Here is a 24717-nt window from a genome sequence, read left to right on the forward strand (position 1 = left end):
GGGCTGAGTCTGTCTGTGGTCAGGGGCCTAGATAGGAGAACCTCTAAAGTTGCTTCTAGGAACGTAGGACTGGTCTGCTTGTTCCATCGCGATGATGAGGAGTTCCTCCGGGACAGGCAAGGTGCATAGATTAGGCCCCAGCACAGAGCCTGGCACTGTGTGTGCTCGATAGTCACACACTGTGTTAATTTACCTCTTTGGCCCCATGCCTGGCACAGATCTGGGCATGTAGTCAGGTACCTGGACTGTTTACCCAAATGCTTCATCTTTAATTAACCTCAAGCTCTATCTCGGTGCATCTCATGCCACACTCTGCCCTGAACAGAGGGAAATCTGGCCTATGTATTTCTAATTCCTTTACACTTATCTCATCCAAAGAGTGCTCTGCACGATCTGTCTGATGTCCAACAGGCCTTCTGTGCCTGCTTTATAAGTCAGCTAAACCCTTTCCCGCTCAGAAATAGGAAGTCACATTTCTGCCAAAGATAAACGGACTCCAGCCCTGGTTGGGGTCAAGTTCAGTTTATAGCGTGGTGCCCATGGGGCCGGCTGGACCCTCTGAAGCAGATCTCGGGGCTCCTGCCAGATCTCAAGCTCAAACACGTCCATCCAGGGCTGAGATGAAAAGAATTTAGCTGCTGGCCTAGATGCTCATGGCACTTCTGACCATCCAATAAGCTGCCCAGAATTCCATCTCAGGAGGGAGACAGCTGCTGGACTGGGCATAATGGCATTGGGTCTAATCAGCCCATGCCAGGCCTGCCGGGAAAACCCACGGTGCGGTGATGCTGTGTAGCACGGGGCTCGGAGTCAGCAGACCTGGGACTCCATATTACTCTTACTGGTATTATCTGTCAAATGAGGGGCCCTTTCTGCTCTCAGGTTCCCAAAGTCTGTGAGGAGTTAGGGCTGGAAGGCAGCTAACCTCAGGCCTCTGCTTTCTCAGCTACCGCCTTGGAGGCAGAGGAGGGAGGTCAGTCTCTCTGAGTCTGTTTCCTGCCTGCCCCATTTGGCTGCTCTGCCTCCCCGACTCCCCACACCACAGCCTCTCATTTGATAGGAAAGCCTCTCATTGTCTCCGAGATAAGACAAGTTGGGGCATGAGACACGTGGCACAGGCTGTTGCTAGAGTCCTTTGTTCAGGGGGCCAACATGAGTGACTGTGGCCAAGTGGTCTCTTTGGCTGGAGCAAGAAGCTTGTGCTGGCCCATTTGGGTGAGATCTGCCTTCCCTGAAGCTTCTCTGTGCAGAGAGAACATGGCAAAATATGGCCCAGGGACAAGCATCATTTCTGAATCATGCTGATCTGGGGCCATGTCCCAGCTAAGTGACCTTGTGCAAGTCGGTTGATCTATTTGAGGGGCTCAGTTTCCTCATCTGTGAAATGGGGACAATCACATTTCACAGAACTGGCATGAGGATCAGTGATAAAGTGAGTGTGCAAAGTGCCTGCCACGATGCAGTCTTTGGATAAATGGTGGCCTTCATTAGGGTTATTATTACCATGTGACTCCTAGAGCCCCTGTCCCTACTATGCCCACTCCTGTCCTTTGGCCCAGCTCACTCTGTTTGGCTATGACTTCAACAGGTTCTTCTGTAAGCCAAGCTTACAGAAGATGAATGATGCCAGAACAGAGGGGTCTGGATTCACATCCTGGACCTCCTATTTGCTGCATGACCTTGGGCAACCACCTTCCTCTCTTTGGATCTCAATGTAACCATTTGACACATATGGCTGGGGGATGACCTCCCTCAGCGCCAACATCCCTCCCCTCCTCCTGTGCTTTGGTCAAAACACTTACCAAGAACTCTGGAGGGCCAGTTCACAGACACTCAGGGTTTTCAAAATAGCAGCATTCTTTTCCTAAAGTATCTTCCCACCCTAGGATGCATCCACGGGAGGGAAGGATCGTCGGCGTTCACATCTCTGGCTCCCCAATCCAGCTTCACAAAAGCTAAGCCTGTCTGCCTGCCCCTCTCTCTGAGGACCCCGTGGCGGGAGAAGCCAAACCGAGGCACCGGAGGCTTCTGCCGATCTAGGAGCAAGCCGGTTAAAAGCCACGGTCTGCATGAGGTTGCAGGTGTCCTGGCAGCCTGGGTTCCCTTCCTGGGTTGGTGTTGGGGCTAATTAAAGGGTTAACATAGGCCACATAAAAATAGTTTTATCGGTAGAATAAATACATTTTTCTTTTTTAATATGGACACATATTTTACAAAAGAGCCCCATAGCACTATGGGAAATTAAGATCCTTCTACAAAAAAGAAGATGTAACTCGGGTACGATAAAGCTCTAATGTTCTAACGGATCCCGTCTGGACTGCCCACGAGGTGTCGGGCACCCTGGAGGTGGTGGCACGGGCAGTGGGGTGTGGCCGCAGACCCTCCTGTGGTTTCTCTGGCTTCTCTGCACTGGTGACCAAGGTCAGGAGGGCCCACGGGTGTGCAGAAGGAGGGAGGCTGTGATGCTGGCCAGGATGGCAAGGAGGAGGCCCAGGGCAGGCTGTAGGCGGTGGGGCGCTGAGCTGCCGGTGGGCCCCTGCTCTTCCTGCTGCTGAAGCCGCTCTGAGAGCTGCAAGGGTGGCCCTGCGGTCCCGGAGCTGTGCGTGGGCTGCAGCGGCAGCGGGGGTGGCGAGGCAGCCGTGCTGGAGGGAGACAGAGAGCAGAGAACCATGGAGTCACCTGTCAGTAGCCTCATCCTGGGATCTGGCCTTGGGTTCCGAGGCGACAGTGAATCTGTTTTCTTCTCATGTCATTTATTTATTTATTTATTTATTATTATTGTTTAGTGTTTTTTCATTTGTTTTGAGAGAGAAAGAGAGAGAGAGAGAGAGAGAGAGAGAGAATCCCAAGTAGGCTCTGTGCTGTCAGCACAGAGCCCGATGCGGGACTCAATCTCACAAACCATGAGATCATGACCTGAGCTGAAATCGAGTCGGATGCTTAACCAACTGAGCCACCCAGACGCCCCTCTGTTTTCTTCTCAGAAAATGGAGAAGGAGACAAGGGGCCGGGCAGGGAAAGTGAGTGGCCCAGAGCCACACAGCCAGCCGGCTGGGTTCCCGAGGCCTCACGGGTAACAGCCTGAGATGGGTTCCAGGGCAGAAAGAATTACAGTGCCGTGAAGGAGCTGGGTCTGGGGTCCCACTGGGGCAATCAGCTTCCACACCTGTGTCCTCAGGTGCCGTCCTGCGCCCTCCCCTCCCGCTGGAGATAAACAGGAAACAAAACACCGCCAAACCCCACCATCTCCTGGCCCTGGTGATCACAGCTACCAGTTATGGAGAGTCTCTCTGGCCTCAAAACAAACCTTCACAGTGGGGCTCATCACCCTCTTCACCAGATGAGAAAGCTGGGGCTCAGGGATAGATGACACCAGGTCCCAGGGGGAGGGGGCAGCACCCCCTGGGAAGGAGCCCTGGGTCAGCTGTCTTTTACACAAACACAGGGAGTCTTAGTGAAAGGTGTGATCCTTCATGGACTTATAAACATAGAATCCGGTTTTGGAGGCAATGGGTGAGATTGTTGGCTGAAGAGAACCTATGAAAGAGAGAGGGAGGGAGAGACGGAGAAATAAAGAGAGATTAAGTACAGAACAAACCGGCCGGCTGAGGCCAGGGCCGGGTGTCGCGGGGAAGTGGAGGGAAGGGCAGGGCCAGGTGATCGGCTCAAGTTCTGGAAAGAAAGAGATAGGAGATGATGAACAAAGAGAGGGAGGGGACTGAGTAAGAGAGGGGTCAAGGAAAGATAAGGACAGAGGCATAACAAAGAGAAGCCACCGGGGGGAGAAGCCTCCAGGATGAAGAAAGAGGTGGGGCCCCAGGGGCGTTGGGCCCACACCTGCTCTAGTGGAGCCCTGGCAGGGGAGGCAGAGAGAGGATCCAGCAAGTTCCATCACAGCACAGGGGCCCCATCCAGGGCAGGGCCAGGAAAGCCTCCCGGAGGAGGTGACAGCAGCCAGCTGTGAAGTCAGAGTCGAGCTTGCACGTGGCTAAGGGTGCTCCTGGCGGTCAGAGAAGTACTTACCCTGGCTGGCGGCAGCTCTGTGCCAGCACTTTGCACACATTAACCTCTAATCCTCATGGCAACACTACGAGGCAGGTCCGATCTAATCCCTGCGTTACTTACGAAGAAACCGAGGCACGAAGAGGTTAAGTAGCGTGCTCCAGGACTCACAGCAAGGCTGGGATCTGAACTGGGCACACAGTAGGTGCCCCCCAGCACTTGATGCGCGGGCAGAAGGCTTGCCCCTCCCCGGGTGTCTGTGGTGCGGGCAGCCTCTCCCCTGCGTGACACGGCCCCCTTTCCAGAGCTTACTGCCCCTGCCCAGTACTGGGTGAGCAGGGAGCCCCCTGCCTTGCCGGGGCCTGCGCTTCCATGTGCTAGGACAGGGTCGCTGCATCATGTGAGCTCTGTAATCATCACCACCACGGTCCAGCCCCACTGCCATCCCGGCCGGAAGTCTCTTACACAGCCTGGCTCGGCCTCAGGGCTGGGGCCTCTGCTCTGGGAGCGGGCGTCCACATGCCCTCGGTCGAGGAGGAGGTCCTCGCTCCCCGGCCCGTCCTCCTTCTCCGCTCCTGGTCATGCTCCAGCCACAAGAACATGCCACATCCTCACACGAGGCTCTCCTTGACCTGGTGGCTACAGCCGCCACGTGTGTTCCTCAGTCTTTAGAAACTCCCAGAGCAGCGATCAGAAAAGGAGGGAACAAAAGTGTGTCATATGCCCCACGCACAGAAGGAAGATGCTCCTGGATAGACGGTGTGCCTGTGGAACAGGAGAGGAGGGCAGACCAGGTGGCTCTGAATGTCCCTCATAACCCACAACATCTGGGGTGATGCCCACCCGTAGCAGCCCGCAGAGCCCCCAGACCTCGCGCCATCTGGTGCCGGCCAGCCTCAGCTTTCCGGGCTCTGCCGGCACACACCACCCTCTGCGATCGCATCGACGGTCCCGCTGCCATTTCCGGTCCACCTTCGAAGGCCTGGCCCAGCGGCGCCCCCCAGTGGAGGCCCCGGGGAGAGTGAAGTTGCCCACCAAACGTCGCACGTGTCCCACTGATCCCGCTGTGTCACCCGCAGGTAACTACGTGTGCACGGGAGGCTTGAGCGGGCTTCCGGACGCGAGGCGCTCACAGCAGCGCCTGGCACGCGGTGGGCACGCTACGTGGCGCTGGCCACCTTTGGCGCCGTTATTAGCATGCTTGTGTCTGCCTCTCCCACTACCAGCGTCTTCTGTTTGGGAAGCGCCTCCCCTGAGCCAGCAGACACTGTGATGCTGTACGCGTGTCATCTCATTATCCCCATTTCTAAGGTGAAGAGACAGCCTGAAGGGGATTAGGATACAGAGGTGCCTGGAGGGCACAGGAGCTCGCGTGCTGCCTCCTGCTGAGACCTGGAAAACCTGTGCGTGGAGGCCTGCCAGGGTGGGAGGCGAGGCCTCCCGTGGCCTCGCGCCATTACCTTAGCCCCTTCCCTCCCTTTCTCTTCTAATGCAAAGAAAACCTCTGCGCGCTACGCAAAGCGTCCGTGATGGTCCCTTCCTGGCGGCTGCCCCATCCTTTCAGCTTGAGCAGCCAGGAGGCTAGGAGGCCTGGCCTCAGGAGAGGAGGCTATGTGCCACTTGGGGTGCCTGGAACCGGGGGCCCAGGCTGGCCGCAGGCAGCCCCGCCCTCAGAGGGAAGGCCAAGTGGGAGTTATGAAAACCGTCTCGAAAGGCGCCCAAAGGCATTTGCTTTCACACTTTTAAAACCAAAGATGCACACTCCCCCTTGGAGCCTGAGCGGGGGTTTTATTGCTTGGAAGGAGTCCCAGGGAAACGGAGTTGGGGGGGGGGTGGGGAAAGTCCCTCCAAATGCCCCCGCCTCCCGAGCCCACTCTGCTCACAAAGCTCAGTCCCCCAGTCCAGATCCCCCCACGCCCCCGGGCCCGTGCAGGGGAAGAGCGTCTCATGGCAAAGTGGCCTCGAAGCCAAAGCAAACACCCTGAGAGTGTTCCCAGGCTCCGCAGACGGCTGGCACCAAGGGGCCGAGTCTGCTCTGAGCCGACAGGGCCCCTCATGTGGGGAAGGGCCCCGCTGCTTGGGAGGAAGGCTGAAGCCCTGTACTAGCTTGCCCTATGTCCCTGTGTGCCACGTGGCGTGGGGCAAGTCCTGTCCTCCAGGCCTCAGTTTCCCCGCGTGTACAATGAAGGAGCAGGTACAGACCCACGGACGTTAAAATGTTTTCTAGTAGCAGAAGCTAGAAGTGAGATCTTAGGCAGAAGTTCAGGGTATAAAGCACAGAAAAGGAGGGCCGGTGCCTGCGATGGTGTCAGCTGTCTGCCCACTGAGGCCCCTCCAGAGGCTACCTGGAGTAAGAGGCCAATCCGTGTACTTAGAGGGTCTTGAAGAGCCATCTGGGGCTGGGTTCTGGGGGTCTCAGAGGCTGTGGCTTTCTTTCCAATACTAGGGACTGCTGGCTGTGCCCTAGGTGACCTCCTCAGAGGCTTCCAGGGAGACAGTGTGGAGATGGGCCTTGGGTGAGGGGGACCCACCTGATAGCCTATCCTGCTGCCTGAGGGTGCAGCTCTCCCTGTGGTCCGCCCAGACGGCAACTCCGGTCTGGCCTCAGCCTCTCCGGGCCAAGCAGGTCGGAGACCTGAAGCGACAGGTCTGCCTGCTGCCTGATATCCCAATGTCCGAGGCCCACGCCAGCCTCCACGCCTTTGGCCTCATGGCCCCCTCTGCTGGGAATGCCCTCGTCCTCCCCACAGCCCTGGCGGACCAGTCCCTTCGCAGGTGCAGGAAAACCGACTGGGGCTCCAGGGCTAATTCAGCCACAGCGTGTTAGGGAGCCGTCCCTGCCTGGCCACGACCTGAGACTTTTTCTGTTTTTGTCCCCACCAGCTCTCAACACGGGGCTGGGTAACCGGCACGTGGCCAGTGTGCTCCTGTCAAGCGGGGGAGTGGGCAGCACCCACTTATGCTTGAAACCTAAGACGTGCGAAGGGCCCATGAGCAGCTCCTGTCGGGGAGGGAGGAGAGAGGGAGAGTGGCATCTTAGACCAGACTGAGAGTCCCACCAGCAACTCTGGGGACAACTGTCACCAAGTGTCACCAGGGGTCTGGGGCCAGCTTACCATTCTATAAGCATCATCTTGTTTACTCTCTAATCCTCAAAGCGAGCACAAGGAAGGGCCGGGGTCTGAAGCCTGTTCTGCCTGAATTTGTCTGTGCTTTTATGCACAGAGCGGTCCTGCTTCCCATTTCTCATGGGGGAAGAGAATCCCCCGTGGGTGGGATTCCACCTCGAATCCCATAGCATTCCGTCCCCACACAGAGACACCACCACCCTGGAGCCCCCTGGGAGAAGGCCTGGCTTTGCTAAGAGAAAGTGCAGCCGGGGAACCTCAGGCAGGATGCCCCCCTGGGCGGACCAGAGAGAGGTCTTCCTCTTCCAGGGGGCCCTGGCCATCTGCTCAAAGCTCGGGGAAAGTGAGGCCCAGAAAGACAATGACACGCTCTGTGTGTGTGTGTGTCTTGTACCCCCTGCCCCTGCATGGTGCACCCACAGGACTCTGGGTCAGTACTGATGCCCACCTGCACCTCGCTTCTGGCCATGCCCAACACTTCCCTGCACCCACCTCCTCATGACTGTCCTTCCATCCAGCACTCTGACCCCTTGTTTATCCAGCCCTCTAACCCCATCATATGTGCACATACCCCAGCCATGGGCTGGGGGAGCAGCGGGGCTGCCATGACCATCATGGACCTAGTCAAGGCCCTCACTGCACAAAAAGAGAGACCGAGGGGACGCCTGGGTGGCTCCACTGGTTAAGCATCTGACTCTTGATTTCAGCTCAGGTCGTGATCTCACGATTTGTGGGATGGAGTCCCGTGTAGGTTCCACGCTGACAGTGCAGAGCCTGCTTGGGATTCTCTCTCTCTCTCTGCCCCTCCCCACCCCACGCCCCAAAATAAATAAATAAATAAATAAATAAATAAATAAATAAATATTTAAAAGAGATAGACTGAGGATCGTCACAAGTCTCATTTCTCAGTGGGGCAGTGTGTAGGCACACAGCCAGCATGGGAATGAACCCTGAACTGCTGTCCCCCCTCTTGGCCCTTAGATGTGGGGTTCCTGAGAGTTCTGTGCCCCTGCTGTACAGCTGTCTGCAGACATGCACTTGGCCCCTTCCACAGGGTCCTCATTAATCACCCTGCCAGGGCTGCTGCTTCTCTAAACTTCCTCCTGTGTGTTTACATCTTGGGTAATGAGGGGTGAGTGGAGGGGAGCTCATTCCAGGTGGTGGTCTGGCCAGCCTCTACCCCCAGTTCTCTCCCTCCTTGTCTCACTCAGGCATGCGGTCAACAAACCCTCACGAGGCCCCCGGTGGCCACAGAAGTCCAGCCCAGATCTGGTGCCTCCCGGCCTCCAGGCCTTGGGACACAAGTGAGGATTTGCAGCCTGTGTGACTGTGCTAAGACTGGGGCACCTGCAGGAACTGTGGGTTGTGGGGGAGGAGAGAAGGGACACTTCAGCCAGTGAGGATGGAGAAGATGTTTGCCAGGCAAGGGTGGGGCATTTGTGTGGCCATGGGCAAATGTGACCCTTAGCATTAGACAGACCTGGGTTGTGGGTTCTGACTCCACAGCTCACTTGCTGTGTGGGTTTTGGGCGTTACCTGACCTCATTGGGCCTCAGTTTCCTTGTTTGTCAAACAAAGCTTACTTCCAGGACTACTGACAAGACTGGGGACATGAGGGTTGTAAGAGCCTCGTGCCTCCCCCACCCAGAGAGAAAAGCAACGGCATAGGTGGGAGATGGGCTGGGCACGGCCGACTGAGGGGCAGCACACAGCTCAGTGAGGACAGGGCCCGCAGGAGAGGCAGCTGCAGGCCGGAGGGAGCCCATGCTCTGTGTCCAGGCTGGGCGGCAGAAAGCTCACTGGGCAGTGGCAGGCAGCACTGGAGAATCCCAGGCTGCTGGGGCAGTGCCCTTGGGCAGGGGCCCTGCTGCCAGGTCACGGGTGTAGCATGAGTTGGGAGAGGTGATGGATGGCACCAGCCAGATTTGGGGGCAAGAAAATGAGAGAATTCAGAATGGAATCACAGCTCCAAGGAGAATGGTTTTGTTAGAATGGCCACGAATGGGCTTTAGGTCCCCCCTTGGAGAGCTGTCCTCTGTTCCCTCTCAGAGAGCTGGAAACTTGGAAAGCCTAGGAGGATGGGGTGAGTCCCCTGGGAGTGACAGAAGCTCAGGGCCTGCTTGCCTAAGAAGCATCGAGGAGCTCAAGCAGGGTGCCCTTCCGGGGAAACTTCCTTCTCCAACCCAACAAGATGGAAGAGAGTTATCCAGCCACAATTTACCTGTTAGGTGGGAGAAAGGGCTCCCTCTTGCCAAAGAAAAGCTATTTTCTTATCCTGAAACTGGGCTCTGTGTTTCAGAGCTACATGTTGTGGAAAGGAAACTGCTTGGAGTCGTTTGCCGAAATTTACCTTTCAGAAGTGGTTAGGGCTGGGGGGTCAGTCGCTGGAGCTGACAGCCAGCCTCCTGTCCCCTCCTGGGCTGGGCCCGCCACCGGCTGGGTCTCTCAGTCACCACAGAAGGTTGTCGAGGGCCCGGAGTAACCCTCTGATTGGAGCTTTTTATGTGCTGCCAGCTCCGGTACCGGCCCTGCTCCTTCCTGGCAGCCTGTGAGTGCTCCCCAGCACGGAAGAAGTGGCCCTCTGACGTAACCCCATGCCCCTGCTCCTGGTTTGGAGGGGGCGCCCATGCTGGGCACACGAGCCAAACATGTCACGGCTAATCTAGCCATAGCAATGCCTCTGCCTTCGGTGGGACAGGCTGGCCAGGGCTCTGCAGAAGTACATTTCCCAGTAACCCAAGTCAGACACTTTGAAACCAACGGCCCAAAGGTGCAGTGGCCTCCACTCTTACTTGCTGGAAGTCTTTTCAAAACAGTGTGCATCCTAAACTTTAAGACAGTGGACTGGACATGTCAACCTTTTGTCGATGACTCAGAGACCTGGCTGCAGGAGGACTGTGAAGTAGACAGTGCAGGAGGCAGCCCCCGATTGCTTATGTGACCTTGGACAAGCCCCCCGTCCCCAACCTGGCCTTGGTTCACCATCTGTAAACGCAGAACTGGGTCCAAGTTCCCCAAAGCTGCTGCGAAGACTCTGCGGCGCACATTCAACCAAGTGCAGACTCAACGCTCAGCTTGCCAGCCCATGCCCTGCAGGTGCAGGTTTATGAGGTCTGCAGTGGGGCCTGGGCATTTGTTTGTTTATAAGTAACCCAGATGATTCTGGGCATTCTGGGGAAATCCTGGAGGATGATCTTGAGGGTTCAGGTGAGACTTGGAGTCTGCAAGGGCCCACTGCTGGGGTACGATGTCCAGGGCTGGGCTACCGCGGGGGGTAGGACTCTGACCTTCACTGATGGCCACTCCCTGGGACAGCCGGGGTGTTCTGGTGACACTGCTCATTACATATGGAGATTCCTACCCCAAAGCAGAATCTAGGGAGACTGCTCTATACTGAGTCTATAGGTGGAAATTGGGAGACAGTATCCTGGTTCCATCAGGAGCTTTGGAAACAGACAGGCTGAGAAGGTGGCACAGGGGTGGCAGGAGAACACAGGCAGGGGACAGATACCTATCTGCAGAGCAGGATGATTTCTGCACCTGCCCATATTCGACATCATTTATCACAGATTCCCCTTCCCCTCCTGAGAGACAGCCCACGGCAGTAAGGCTGTCCGTCGTCACCTGCCATCTCTTTCTGGCAGAGTGAGGCCCTCTGCAGCCTTCCTGCCAGGGTGTCGGCCACTAAGACCTTCCAGGCGCAAGGGAGCTTATGACGTTTCGATGTATCTTCTCCCAGTTTCACCTTCTGGCCCATGGGACAAATGGAGCTAAGGGGAAAGCAGGCTTTTGTCTACCGCACCTGAAGGAAGTTTCTATCTCCTTGCCTTTAAAATGCAGACAAGTGTGCTTGTTCTCATTTTGAGAATACAAATGAAAAATCATATGTGAGCATGCTCTGTAAACCCTGACGGATGAACAGGAAGAGACTTTGTGAATCGGGGGGTGAGTCAAGTTATCCCAGAAGTTTCCACCCAAGCACCCACCTGGCTCACTTCCTCCGAGCAGGGCCCGGGATGAGAGGGTGCCCCGGGCTGACCCGGAGAGATGCGCGGCTCCTGACAGGCCTGCCCCTCCCCCCGCTCACCTGTCCTCGATGCGGACCCAGAGGTCATTGAACTGTCGTGGCCGCTGGTGTTTGTTCTGCCTCTTGTGCCACTTCTTCTGCCGCCCAAATTCCTCCAGCTGGCTGAGGCTGTCGGGGAGCAGGAGGTGTGGGGACAGGGCTGGGTCCTCCTCCTCAGGCGGGACGGTGGGGGTCGCCGAGGGTACTGCGGGGAGGGCGGCGGCTGGGGTCACCGGGGCCGGGCTTGCCGAGGTCCCCTCGGGTGGAGGTGCGGGGCTCCGGGCGGCAGGGCTGGAAAGGGGCAACAGCATGTGAGGTGCACGTGTGGGATTGTGTCAGTCACGTGCGACAGGGAGTGCAGCCCAGTGAGAAGGTTGTCACAGCAGGGGAAAGGCTGGGTGCCCCTGCTGGGCCCGGCGAGAGGAACCCAGGGAAACCACTGTCTCATGTCCAGAGATGGAATTTTGACCCATTCTTTCTTTGATCGGCTCAATAAATGTCTCCTGGGCACCCGCCCTGCACCAGGGACCTTTCTAGAAATTGGGCAGAAGCGGTCACCAAATCACGTCCCTGTTCTCTTCGAGCTCACACTGAAGTGAGAGCTGGAGAATAAGGATGTCAGATGGTGGGAGCCGCTGGGGAGGGCAGGAGAGGGAGCTTGAAGGTGGAGGCTGCTAGGCTGGCGGGGGTTGCTTCTGGTCAGTGCAGGGTGACACCTGAGCCCAGGCTAGTAGGAGGTGAGGGAGTGAGCTGTGAGCAGGCCCCGGGGGCCTATCTCGTCTTCTTCGGGGTCTTTCATTCCACAGGCTCTGGCTGAGGGGCTTGGGGCAAGTGACCTGACTTCACTGTGCCTCATCTCCGTCTCTGCAGAATGGGGGCGCTACAGCCTGCGCTTCCGAGCGGCAGCATGAGGATCTCCTAAGTTACCACAGGCAAAGCCTTGCGAACAGTGCCTGGCAAATAGTAAGCCGTGGAACTGTTTTAGTAGTTAACAGTATTAACTAAAAATTATAAAATATTAATGCGGTGGTTTGTATCATTCACACAACCAGCCATCTGTGCATTCAACAGCTATTCCCTGAGCATCTTTCTGGGGAGGCAGGACAGTGTTAAGCAGGTCAGAGCTCCAGCTAGAGGTGGACAGACGTGGGTTCACATGCCGGCTCTTGGCTTACAGGCTGTGTGACCAAGGGCAGGTGACAAAGTCGTCTCAAGCGGCAGGCAGCTGTGAGATGGGAGTAGTCACAACACTCGCTTCGTAAGGTCGTCATGAGGACGAATGAGATGAGGTCCTAACACAGTGCCTGGCACACAACAAGCCGTTCTTTGATATTGGCCTATAAGCACATGAACCTGGCTGTAGCAGGCACTAAAGCACTGATTAGGTGTGTGTGTGTGTGTGTGTGTGTGTGTGTGTGTGGAATTCACTTCCCATGCAGTGCTATATACACAGGTCTCTTAGCCTGGGAACAGCCTCTGCTCCTTTCCCTTTTATTCGTTCCTCTCTGGGGCCCAGGTGGACTCCCTCGGGAGGACCTCAGACCCTGGCAGAAGGCTGGACGTGGTATCGGGAGTAGAAGGGCGAGGCGGCACCCGAGGCGGCGAGAAGCCTGTTCTCTTCTACCCCGCACACACAATGGGGTGAGGGGCTTCTCTCTCCATGGGAGGGGAAGGCCATCAGCTCAGCCTGTCCGTCCCCAGCCCCCACAGCAAGCCCAGATTCCCAGGGCCCAGGAGATGCTGCAGCTGCTGGGGAGATAATTCAAAACAGGCGGACAAAAAGATGGGTCCAGGAAGCACCTGTGGCCGATGATGGCTTTTATTGTTGGGGCCTCCCCAGCATCCCAGCTCCTCGCCCCACCCGCAGGATTTCGGTGTGCGCTGGAGCCTGGGGCTGAGAGCCCTCGGAGCAGGGCCGGGCGGGGAGGCGGGAGAGGCGGGGGACCTTCCTCTGATGCCTGGGCTCTGAGATGAATAGGAGTCGAGGCAGCAGCGCCGGCCCGTTTGCCCGCCCCGCCTGGCCTGGAAAGACACAATGAGCTTCAAGGTGAAGTCCTTGGGCCTGTGAAGGGGAGCATGAGGAGTGCCTTGTCCCCAAGGCTGCCTTGGATGCCTCACTCCTCCAACACACCCCTGCCCTGGCCCAGGGCAGACCAGATTTGTGCCGCACTTAAATGTTCATCAGTCTCGTCCGGTTGACTCAGATGATCAAAAGAGGAAGGAGTCCAACGTGAGCGAGTTTTTAAGTTCCTCTAGAAGGGTCATGGAGACAGGGGAGAGCAGAGAGTGCTGGCCCAGAGCTAGGAGGCCGGAGGCTCAAAGCTCTGGGGGGGCCCCAAGCGTTGTCTGTGCAGAGCAAGGAGGAAAGCCTTCGTTGTTCCAAGCACACCCACCCCCTCCGGCACCCAGGGAGGGGACAGGGAGTAGTTAGGAGCTGAGGGAGGCTCTAGAGCCCGGCTGCAGTGACAGAAGCCGGGTGTTCTGCAAGTGACGTCACCTCTCTGGGCCTCAAGTTCCTCAATTTTAAGATGGGGGTACTCCACGTTCTACCTCATAGAGCTCTTGTGAGGATTTAATGAGCTAAAAGTGCTTAGAGCCCAGTGTATAAAGATTCACTGTGACCATTCAAGCTTCTTTCTGACTCGAGTTCTCGTAATGCCAGAGACTGGGGCTGAAATCGCTCTGTGGTCGCCCTTGGGGGGCCAGCGAAGAAGGTTCCTGTGTAACAGTTGGAGGGCAGGCTGCAGAGAAACACCCTCCTGCCCCGGAGCTGCCCAGAGTGTGCTGACACCCTGTCATGCCCACCCTGGCACCGTGGACCACAAGTGGACCCAGCTGACCCCTGAGCACCTAGTCCCAGCCTAGGGTGGGGACAGGAACCCTTCTGAGGAAAAGGATGGCCACTAATGGCTATTTGAGTGGAGTAGGTGTGCCCTGGTGGGAAAGTCTGGGGTGGGAGGGCCCCCCAAGAGGTGTGGTCAGAAAAAGGTGAGGACCGGGTGTGGGCAGGGCTAGGCATCCCCAGTTCTCTAGGAGTCCCACAGAGTCCTTCCACTCCACCCACTCACCCGGCCCTAAATGCTGAGCAGCTCAGAACCTACCCCTCCTCCTGTTCCCACTGCCCCACCCCTCAACCTCACCTCCCCCAGGTTGCCGAGATTGCACACCAGCTTCCTTCTCGGTCCCCCCACCTCCAGCCCGGCCCCTCCACTCTTGGCTGCCTGGTGAAGGCCGGTCCCTGCAGGGCTTCTTCACAGCTTGCCCCGCAGGCCCGAGCAGAAAGGCTGGGTGCAGGCTGGCCACGCAGCACGGGGTCGGGCATGGTTCATGGATGGTGGCAGCAGGCCAGCCGGGCGCGTGCCCCCGATGCCTCAGCTGCTTACCTGTGGATGGTCTGCCCTGCGGGCGTGTGCTCCACCTCCAGCCCCGCCTGCCGGAGGACGTCAATGACTGTGTTGTTTCCCAGAAAATGACCTGGAACACAAGGGACAGAGTGGGCTCAGCCACCTGCCGAGTCGGCAGCAACCGGGACAGCCTCAGGCCAGTGGCCTACACCAAGGGCAGTGCAGTGTAGCTGGAAGTTGTGCTGGAGCCACCCTGCCTGGGTCCAAATCCTGGCTCTGCTGCCTACCAGTGGTACCTCCCCAGGCCCAGTTTCTGTGCCCCATTCCCAGCTGTAAAGTGGGAATGATGGTGATAGCGGCCTCCAGGGTTGTTGCGAGGCCCACGGGAAGAGTGGCTGGCACAGTAGCGAAGGTTCACAAGTGTTTCACGTTGCATCGTGCCATTAAGCTGACCCCAGCCCCAGGCTGTAACAACACCCACAGCACAGTCTTTGTGCAGAGGACCCACGCCCTGGCTGCAGTCACCGCAAGTTTTATACCAGCAAAATAAAGCCTGTGTCAGCCTACAGTGGTCGTGTAAGGCCCAGCTCTGAGAAAACCTCCTCCAGGAAGCCCTCAAGCCTTCAACAGGTCTGTGGCTCATCTTTGTGAGTTCCACCAGCAACTTGAGGTGCCCTTCCTTAGCACAGGGGTGGGTTCTGCATATTCATGACTGTCTCCTCACCAGGCTCCACTGTTCTCTCAGCGTCGGCTGGACCCGGGCTTTCGTGGATTCATTTGTTCACCTCTGATCCAACATTTAAAGACCACATATTTCAACCCAGGCCCTGGGGTGGCCCCAGAAGACTCACAAGGTGTAAGATGCTGGGGAAGGAGAGAGCAGCAAATGGTTGCAATGGTTACAGGGTCCAGCGGGCAGCGGCAGTGGCACAGAAGAGGTCCAAACAGAGAGCGGAACACCACAGAGGTGGCCCTGCTGTGTGTGTGTGTGTGTGTTGGGGGGCGGGGGAGACGGGGGTCTTCATCTCACGCAACCCACGAATCATTCACTCAACTAAAGTTTATGGTGCATTTGCTCTGTGACCAGCCTTGTGCCGATCGCTCAGAATGCAGAGACCCACAGCCCCAGATGAGCCCAGAAATGGCTCTACTGCAGCAGGACGTGGGCGTGAGGTCTAGGGACACAGTGAAGGCTCTCCTAGGCTCTGGTTAGGAAGAGTCCTCGGGAGGCCGAGTGAGTGGAGGCGGTAACTGCTGGGAGTCGGCACGCTGGCAAGCCCCTCCTCCTCCCCGGGCCTCAGTCTCCCCACCTGTTCAATCCGGGCAGAGTGGCAGTGGCCCCTTGCGGCCTCCTAGCCCGTGTGCCTGCCCTGCAGCCCCACTCACGTGGGCAGCACACTCTCCTCCACTCCCCATTCGCCCCAGAACCTGGGGAGAGATCCCTGTACCATTACTCTAATCGCCTGTGACAGGTGGTGACAGGTGGGGAGCCAGAAGGTCAGCATGTTGACAGCCCCAGGGAGGTCTGAGGAGAACAGACAGTGGACAAGCTGCGCGGGAACGGAGAGGCTCCGGCATGGAGGAAGCGAGGCTGGGAACGCAGAGCGGGTGGACAGAGGGCAGAGCCTGCAGCGCTCTGCCGGACGGCCTTGCACACCTCTGGGCTGCCTTCATGTCCCTCACTGGCCTGCCACGGTGCCTGGAATCCACCTTGGGATCACCGCAAAAGACTACCGGTCTGGGAGTGACAGACCCGGGTTCCAGTCCAGGACCCATCATGCTCACTCTGAGACCTCGGGCAAATCCATTACGCTCGAATGCTCCCAATGTCTCTGTGTACACGGGAGGGATCCGCCGGCACCCCCACTCTCAGACTCTATGGAGAAGGCTTTTGTTTGACTTCGGAGACCCCTCCCTTCTTCCCTCTCTCCCTCCTGTTCTTTACCTGCTCAGTTCATTAATCTGACAAACACTGAGCGAGTGCATATCTAGTGCTAGCCAGTGGTGAACAGACGGGGACCTGTTCCAGCCACTCCGTCTCGAGAATCAAGGTCTTTTGATCTGGGTTAAGTACTAGGCAGAGGGAAGCACAACCTCAAGTCAGGGAAGACTTCCTGGAGGAGGTACTGCTAGCGGAAGGGTGGGATAAGAATTAGCCAGGTGAGGGGCACCTGGGTGGCTCAACCGGTTGACTTTGGCTCAGGTCATGATCTCACGGTCCATGAGTTCAAGCCTCGCGTCGGGCTCCGTGCTGACAGCTCGGAGCCTGGAACTGCTTCAGATTCTGTCACTCCCTCTGTCTCTGCCCCGCCCCACTCACACTGTCTTTCTCTCCCTCTCTAAAATAAGTAAACATAAAAAAAAAGATAATTAGCCAGGTGAGGATGAGAATCGGACACAGGCTGGGGGGCTGTTACAGCCAGGGGGAACAGCATGTGTGAGGCTAGGGGATAAGTGAGGCTCATTTGGGAAGCTGGCTATAGAAGTCACACAGACAACACAGGCATGAATAGCCCCTCCCAGGGCTCCGGCCTTGACCCAGTCCTGTCGAGGACAGAGACCCAAGCTCCTGTCACGTTTGCGAATCTCCTGAGCAAGTGGGCTTCCCTGCCCCCAGCTTCAGTCTTCCTGTGTGTCAAATCGGCATTCATCCATTTGGTGGGGCTGTAAGGTCCCAATGAGGCAGGAGGAGCGAATGCCCTTTGGAAAAGCCCAGCGTGCACTCCGGAGTGAGGAGCTAAGCCAGTCCCTGGTGGGGCCACAGAGTCATCCTCACCCGTGCCTGCCCCCAGAGTGTGACGGAGCTGGAAGGGGGCCTGGGCACGGTGGCCTTTGGCACACGGGTGGCAGGAACCCCTGCCAGCAGTTCTTGGAACTCACTGCTGGCAGCAGAGGCGATTCCTTCCCCACTTCCACGGAGACCCTTTAAAGGCCAGGGCCTCCAGGCCCAGCAGCAGTCCGCCGGAGGATTTCAGGAGCCACCAGGGGAAGCACGACGGCGGCACGGGAGCAGCACTGAGTATTTACTGAGGCCGTGTGGCCACTCTGAAAGGAACGTTCCTGGAGTGGGCGGAGGGGGTGCTTGAAGGCCCCGAGCCTTACAGAACTGTGGCTGGATCCCCAGCACTGCCTGACAGCGTTTCAGTGTCCAGTCAGTGCCCTGTCCGTCCCCTCAACCTCAGCGGTGCTAGCCCTTACTGTGCCACTTAAGACCTTGAGCAGGAGACTTCAGACACTTTGAGAAGTTGGAAGCAATCAGCCATGAGGTTTTTCAAATTCCATCTTTCCTTCTCCAAGCCACGCCCACCTTCACTTCCGTCCCTGCAGGGCAAGGAGACGGTGTCCGTCCCCCTCCTGGACGTGGCTCCCTGCACAGCACCAGGACGCACCCTCCCCATGCAGCCTGCGCCCCAGGACTGTGGGCACAAGCCATCGGTTCCCAAGCCGGGTCCCACCATGGTCCCCACCCCACCCTCTCTGGGCCTAGTTTCACAGGACCCCACGATGACACCGCACTATCCTGCTTCTCTCCGTAGCCTTACCACTGCCCTGTGCCCACCTTCTTGGTGGGTTCCTCTTTCTCCTGCCCAGTAAGTGTGGGGGCCCCATCGCCTTCTTCTCACGCACAATCTGTGGACAAATCACACACCCATATGGTTGCAATTACCATACAACACAGACCACTCTGGAACTACTGCCCTAGCCCAGGCCCGTCTGACCGGCAGCCTGCACGTCTCCACCTGACATCCGCCAGAGCCTACAAAATCCAACTCACCCTCCCCTCCTGGGATGTGTCTCAACTGAGCTCTGTTATCCAAGTTGGATGGGCTGTGTCCCGACTCTTCGTCTCCCTCCTCATCCAGTCACTGAAGTGCCCCTGATCTTTCCTCCTAACCATGCTTGACCAGCCCAGGTCACCAGCAGCTTCTGCCCGGAACCACTGCAGACACAGTCTTCCTTGTTACCTCACTGCAGCTGGAATGATCTTCCCATACCCCAGAGCCGCCCCTGTCAGAATGTGCTCCCAGCAAGCCACTTGGGAGACTGTGAGTTTTTTGAGGGCAGGAGCCATGCCTGATTCATCCTCGACCCCAGCGCTAAGCCCAAGTCTGGCACACAGTGGCGGCTTGGCGAATGTTTGCTGAATGAATGAATGACAAAACCTGTTACTCCACATCCTTGTCGTGATCTCATTCTATCCCCAGAAGACTTGAGCTCACAGATCCCCTCCCCTTGTCGCCACCGCCCGGCCTCTTGGTGATGCTCCTGCAGATTCCGCCAATCCCAGGAGCTTGGGCCTTGCACCAGCCTGAGTCAGGGCCCAGTGCCTTCTGTCCCCAGACGCTGGCAGATGGGGCTTAGGCTTGCCTCCAAGGTCACAAATCCTGAAAAAGTCACCACACCCATCCTGGAACCTGGAGGGAAGGTGTGGAAAGTTTCCAAAGGGGCCCCAAAGCACTGGGGCTTAGCCTGCGTGGCTTGCCCAGGCTCCTGGGGTCTCCTGGCCACTGCTCCGCAGCGACTTCCAGCACTGACAGCTGTTTTCTGGCCAGCTCTCTGCAGGAAGGCACGTTCTATTTCATCTGCAGAGGCTACATGGGTGAGGAGAGGAGGAAAGAGAGGGAGGACAGTGAGGGGGTAGGGCACACAGAGCCACAAAGACAGAGAGTAGGGGAGAAGAGTCTACAGAGGCCGAGAGAGAAGAGAGACACCCTCAGGGAGAGACAGAGAGAGGAAAAGAGCACCAGGACACAAGGAAACAGAGGACAGACAGATGAGAGTGGGGAGAGAGGGGCTGGGAGATAGGCTGTAAGAGACACAGAGACCTCAGGAGGGAGAGAAAAAAGGAGAGACACTGAGACAGAAAGCAAGAGATAGAAGAAGACAAAAACAAGGGCAGAGATACAAAGAGACATAGATTGAGGAGAGAAAGAAAGAGGAAAGAAGAGAAAAAGAACCTAGAAATGAAAACAAGGGGCATGCATGGTAGAGGAGAGACTGATCTGAGGATATCATGGAAGACTTCCTGGAGGAGGAATTCATGTAGCCAAGACTCCCAGGATGAGTAGGATTGAGGAGACATACATGGAGTGGGGAGGGGGCAGGCCAGGGCTAGAGGAGGTGGGGCTGGTGTGGCGATTATCTCTCTAAGCCCACAAGCGAGGGTGCCACTTGAGGGACATTCATAAGCAAACAGGGAAGGTGTCCTGCTCTTCATGGGCACAGCCCCATGACGTTTTAGTGCAGAGAAAAGGCTCCCCTTCTTCCAGGTGTAAGCAGGCCTGTGCCAGGGCACAAGGCTCAGCAAACAGAGCACAGGCTGGATCTAGCCTTTACCCATTGCTGGCCACAGCCTGACAGCCCCCATTTACCAAGAACCAAGAGCCAAGAACCCTGATCTAGGGGTAGGACAGAAAACCTGGCTCAACAGCCCAACTGGCTATGTGACCTCAGGTAGTGTCCTTCCCCTCTCTGTGCCTCAGTTGCCCTACATGGTCCTCTGGGTCTTCCCACCTCTACGATTCCATCATTTGATAACCTGAACACAAAGTCCTACTGAGTGAGTCTCCTGGGTACACAGTGCTTCTCCCGTGTCATCTCACTTCATCCTTTTGGGAACCTGTCGAGGTACCCTCACAGTTTCCAGACAAGGACAGGAGAGCTCAGAGACAGGAAAGGACTCGCCCCAGGTCACACAGCTGGTAAAAGGCCAAGCTCACTTCCATCCGGAGACGTCATAGCTCACGGCACGCTCTCATACATTTGCTCCGAAGCATTAGCATCTGCAAGGGATCCTGAGGTCACATTAGGGGGCAGGGAGCTGTCAACCACATGTGGCCTCTCCAGGGTTCACCAGATCGGAGGGAAAGGCGTGTGAGCACTTAGCAAGAAGAATACACCAATTAACAAGGTGATTTCGAGACAATGTTGGGGGGCCGAGCAGAGGGGAGAACCAGATGTTCCCCCAAAGGTTCCGAAGTAACACGGGCTCCCCTCCACCAGTACACATGTTTTCTCTCCAGTGAGCTCGCTGGGTTTCCAGCATTTTCCTCCTGGAGGAGGGATCCCAAGCTCATATTTATGTTCTGTCTGAAATTAATGCAAGGGAAACTTTCAAATGCTAATCTATCTTCCAGGATTAGCCGGCCGGATGTCAAGTGACAGAGGTGTTTGTTTTCCTGAGGAAGTGTGACAGGAGGGCTGCATGGAGGGACTTTGGGCTGCATGGACACTGGGGGTACCACAGGGCTTCTGATCTCCCAAGGAAGGTCTGCCTGGTAAACTGGCAGAGCTGGGTCCTTTTTCTCCTGTTTCACCAGCCAGCCCAGGGCAGGGCGGGGGCATTTTCTGTTCAGTAAGGGCCAGGATGACGCCTCCCCTGCACCCAGTCTTGTGCTAGGAACTGAGACACATGGTCCCCACCCCGGAGGAGGTCACAGTGCAGGGAGGGGAGGGAGAACAGGCAGGCAAACCCTTACAGGGCAGTGAGAGCGCAGCAGTGAGGGAGGGCCACCAGGGGCTATGGGGCTGAAAAGGAAGGGCTTTCACGACAGAGGACATAGCACATGCACAGGTACAAAGGGAAAAAGGGTGTGGGTGTGCAGGCCACCACCAGTGATTCTGGGTGTTGGAATATAAAGTGAAAGGGGAGGTGGGCGATGGTGAGGGTCGGAGCAGCAGGACAAGACTAAGGGGGCGGGTTTCAGCTGGGCCCGAAGAACACTTTCCCAGGCAACTGTCCAGTTCTGTAAGGGAGCGAGTGTTCCATCCCTGGAGGTATGTAAGCAGAGAGGCAATGAGTGCTTGTCAGGCTTGCACAGAGGGGATTCAGACACCCTCCAGGGTGTCTGGGTGGAACCCGATTCTGCCCCCTTTGCCATCTACTCCTCTCTGGAGGTTGCCAGAACCCAGGATGTTAGCAACAAAGAGCCCTGAGCCTTCAGCTGGTCAGCTCAGCTCTGCTGTTAAATAATGGGAGGATAGATACAAATACCAAGAAAGGCACCCCCGCCTGCCATTTCTCTAAAAGTCAGACTGAATTAGACTCTTTGATTCATAGTCTCACCCGACCTTACTAGGATCCTCCTGAGGCCACCAGAACCTGCCCAGTGTCATACAGACAGAAAGCGGCAGAACCGGGGTTTGCCTAAGCCTGTCCATGGCTTGGAGCGTGTCTGTTTAAAGGGCGCTTTGTGGATGCAGCTGATGAGGCTGGGGCTCCCTGGGCACGGGCAGGCTCCCTCTGGGGTTGGAGCTGCTTCTGGGCCTCTGACACCTGTCTGACAGTTGCCCAGTTTGGGGGTCCCCTTCAGGACGTCCCCCAGTTGTGTACTTCTCTTAGAAGCATGCACTCCCACCCGCCACCAGGCCCATGCCTGCAAGCCAATCCTCTTGGTTCTTTTAAAAGCTCCAGGGTTTGAGCCTTTTCATTCTCTTTGGACCAGATCCTCTTTCAATTAATATTGTTTAGAGGTGAGGAAGCCTGGTGTCTGTACCCCACCCCATCAGTGAGGGCATAACTCCTGGGGGTTTAGGTCAATCTGCACCTTGAGGGGCCTGGAGCCGGCAGCTCCTCCTCTGCAAGCTCTTGCTGGGACCTCTTGGCATGTCCCAGGCCTTGGGAACCCTGAGATGGGTCAGTCAGACATGGAGGCCTTTCCTCCTGGGGTCTGACACGGCCTTAGCCCCAAGCAGTGGCTGTGCAGTGGTTCAAGGTCACCAAGAGGCGCTGGGGGAGAGCCCCAGAGACAGAGCCTGCAATGGGTTCTGTGACTGCAGGGGTGGTGCCCGGCCCAGGGCTCGCTACGGCCAAGGTAACTCTACAACATCCAGAGGCTCCTTTCCTGGAGTTACAGCACCCGGGACCCCAGGAGAACTTCCCGTTGGCCAAGCTGCTCCTGAGCCTCGCTGTTGCTTGGAGCTGAAGCCGGCTCTGGAGGTCTCTGTGTGGTGTCCAATCTGGGTCCTCAGAGGCTCAGAGGCTACTTCTGCCTCCCCCTGCCACCCCCCACCCCATCCCCATGATGGCCCTGCTGTCTCCTGCGGGGAGTCCTGTCCCTGGGGGACTGTGGGCCCCGAGGGGCCAGGACTCAAGTCATAATAACAAGAGGTCACATTATCCAGTGACGGCGCTGCCCCAGGTACTGGCCAGTACAAGTGCAAGCGCACCGACTCTCAGGCTCAATTTAGAGAGGAGGAATCTGACATCAGAGAAGTGAAGTACCTGGTCTGCCCAGGCGACTTCCTCTACAGAGAAGCACTAGCTTTCTAATTTAGGCAGGCTGGCTCTGAAGCCCACGCTCTTTATCTAGGCCATTTCACCTCCTGCCTTCCCCACACGGCCCGGCAAGAGTGCCGAGCCCGTGGCTGATGTTCCGTAGACCCTGGCTCACCGACAGGTCCAGCCTGGGACACAGGTCCTCCAGTCTCCTCTCTCCCCCATTCCAGAGGGCAGGGTTGGCTCCGGTTAGGGACAGGCTAGCAGATGGGATGTTCCTCTGGCTGGCTGGCTGCTCTGGGCTGAAACATGAAGGGTGACTCTGGCCAAGGATCACAGCCCCGAGGAGGCGTGCCAGCTGCCAGATGTGCACATGGTGGGGAGGAGGGCCCTTTGAAGCACCGTTGGAAATTCTGAAACACTTCCGGATGCTGTGGCCTCGTGTTCCAGCGAGGGGAATGTGGCAGGCCGTGGGCGTGCCCCTGGGAGAGGAGAAAGTGGCTGGGCGTGTGCTGCCTGTTCGTTGCATCCTGTGTTTTTAAGGTTTAAAAGGCCCTACACGGGACATGGCTGCTCTCCTATGCTCCGCCACGAGCTCCGAGGAGCTTCTGTTCCTGAGGCTATCGTGTGGAGGACCCAGGTGGGAGGGAGGTGGGTGTGGGTATTGTCCTGACGACTATGGGGATGATGAGGAGCTGGAAGGCAGCTGGAACTGCAGCGGGAAAGTTTTAACTGGTTCCCACCTCCTCCAGGAAGCCTTCTCTGACTTACCTTCCCTTCTAGACTGGGAGATGACAGAGTGCTCAGCACAAGCAGGCCTGTGATAAGGAAATCATGCAGGGCTGTGAGAGCCCAGCTCCGAGGTCGTGGAAAGCCCAGGCAGAAGAGGAAAAGGGCACTCTCAGCAGAGCAGAGGGCCCAAGCAGCAGCTGGAGTTTTCATTTTGAGGGGAGGAGACTGGCCATCAGTAAGAATGACCTATCAACGTGACCAACATTTCAGTCCGCTTCTGTTTCTCTCACTTCCTGTCTGCACCTCGACTCACCCATCTGCCAAATGGAATAATAAATACCACCCTGTCTCCCTCCAAGAGGAATTGAGGACATAGAGGTCATATGATCCTTCAGGCAGGATCGTACCACCCTGCAGACAGCTATTGCTGCTGTTAGTAATAAAAAAGATGTTACTGGTGTTTGATGCGTTGGGATCCCATTCCTTCTCTCAGGCCCGGGGCTTCACGACCAATCAGCTTCTGTGTCCCGGCCCCCCGGCGTGTTTCTGAGTACGGGCCTGAGGGCTGGGGTGAGAAAGGCTGAGTGGCCTGGAGGCCGGGCGAGCTGGGTGTGCGGGCACTGGGGCAGCAGCTACCACGTCTGTCTTCGCTGCTCACACAGCCCGCCCAAGAACTCTTCCAATCTCGCTTTGTGCCTGGACCTCTGCTTCCCGTGGGTGTAGGCGGCAGCCGCCCTACAGGGAGGGATCTCCAGGTGCCGGAAGGCTCTTTGCTCCAAAACCCTCCCAAGGGATCCAAGAGTGACTGAAGCAAATCAAAGCAAAATGTGGGGTTCTTAGGGCCACCAACCTTCCAACAACAGGATCAAAGGGCTTGGAATGTCAGAAGGTAGAACCATACTCAGATCAGAGCACTTTAGGATTCTGGAATGTACGGGTTACCACCGGCTCTAGGGTTTTCAGTGAATGGGCCCTAGCGGTTATCCAGTCTGCCTTTGAGTCTGGCTTGTACTCAACCAAGCTCTGCCAGCTCCTCCATTACTTATTCTATCCCAGATTCCAGGTTAGCCAATAAGTAAACATCTCAAGAAGGACCAGTTTCCTGGAGCTAGGGACAAAATGGTCATTTTCTTTTAGTGCCTGGGACTAAGACCTCCCTATCCCTCTGAGGCCTGGGGGACTAATGGAATGACTAAACATAATGAACTTGATTCTGGGTGATTTGGT

At 56.9% G+C, this 24717-nt stretch overlaps 1 protein-coding gene across 1 annotated transcript in view; it reads right to left on the reverse strand.

Moving 5' to 3' along the window:
* Positions 1-512: 512 nt before the first annotated feature.
* The window catches only part of TRABD2B (TraB domain containing 2B), a 214743-nt gene continuing 190538 nt past the window's right edge, over positions 513-24717 (reverse strand). Inside the window, exons 5-7 of the mRNA XM_030326609.1 lie at positions 14580-14670; positions 11218-11487; positions 513-2642 (exon numbers count right to left, since the gene is read on the reverse strand). Of these exons, the coding sequence (XP_030182469.1) occupies positions 2423-2642; positions 11218-11487; positions 14580-14670 (581 nt within the window). The 3' untranslated portion in view covers positions 513-2422. The remainder of the gene's footprint in view (positions 2643-11217; positions 11488-14579; positions 14671-24717) is intronic.

This window comes from Lynx canadensis, chromosome C1 (assembly GCF_007474595.2).
Source record: "Lynx canadensis isolate LIC74 chromosome C1, mLynCan4.pri.v2, whole genome shotgun sequence".
Classification (NCBI taxonomy): Eukaryota; Metazoa; Chordata; class Mammalia; order Carnivora; family Felidae; genus Lynx; species Lynx canadensis.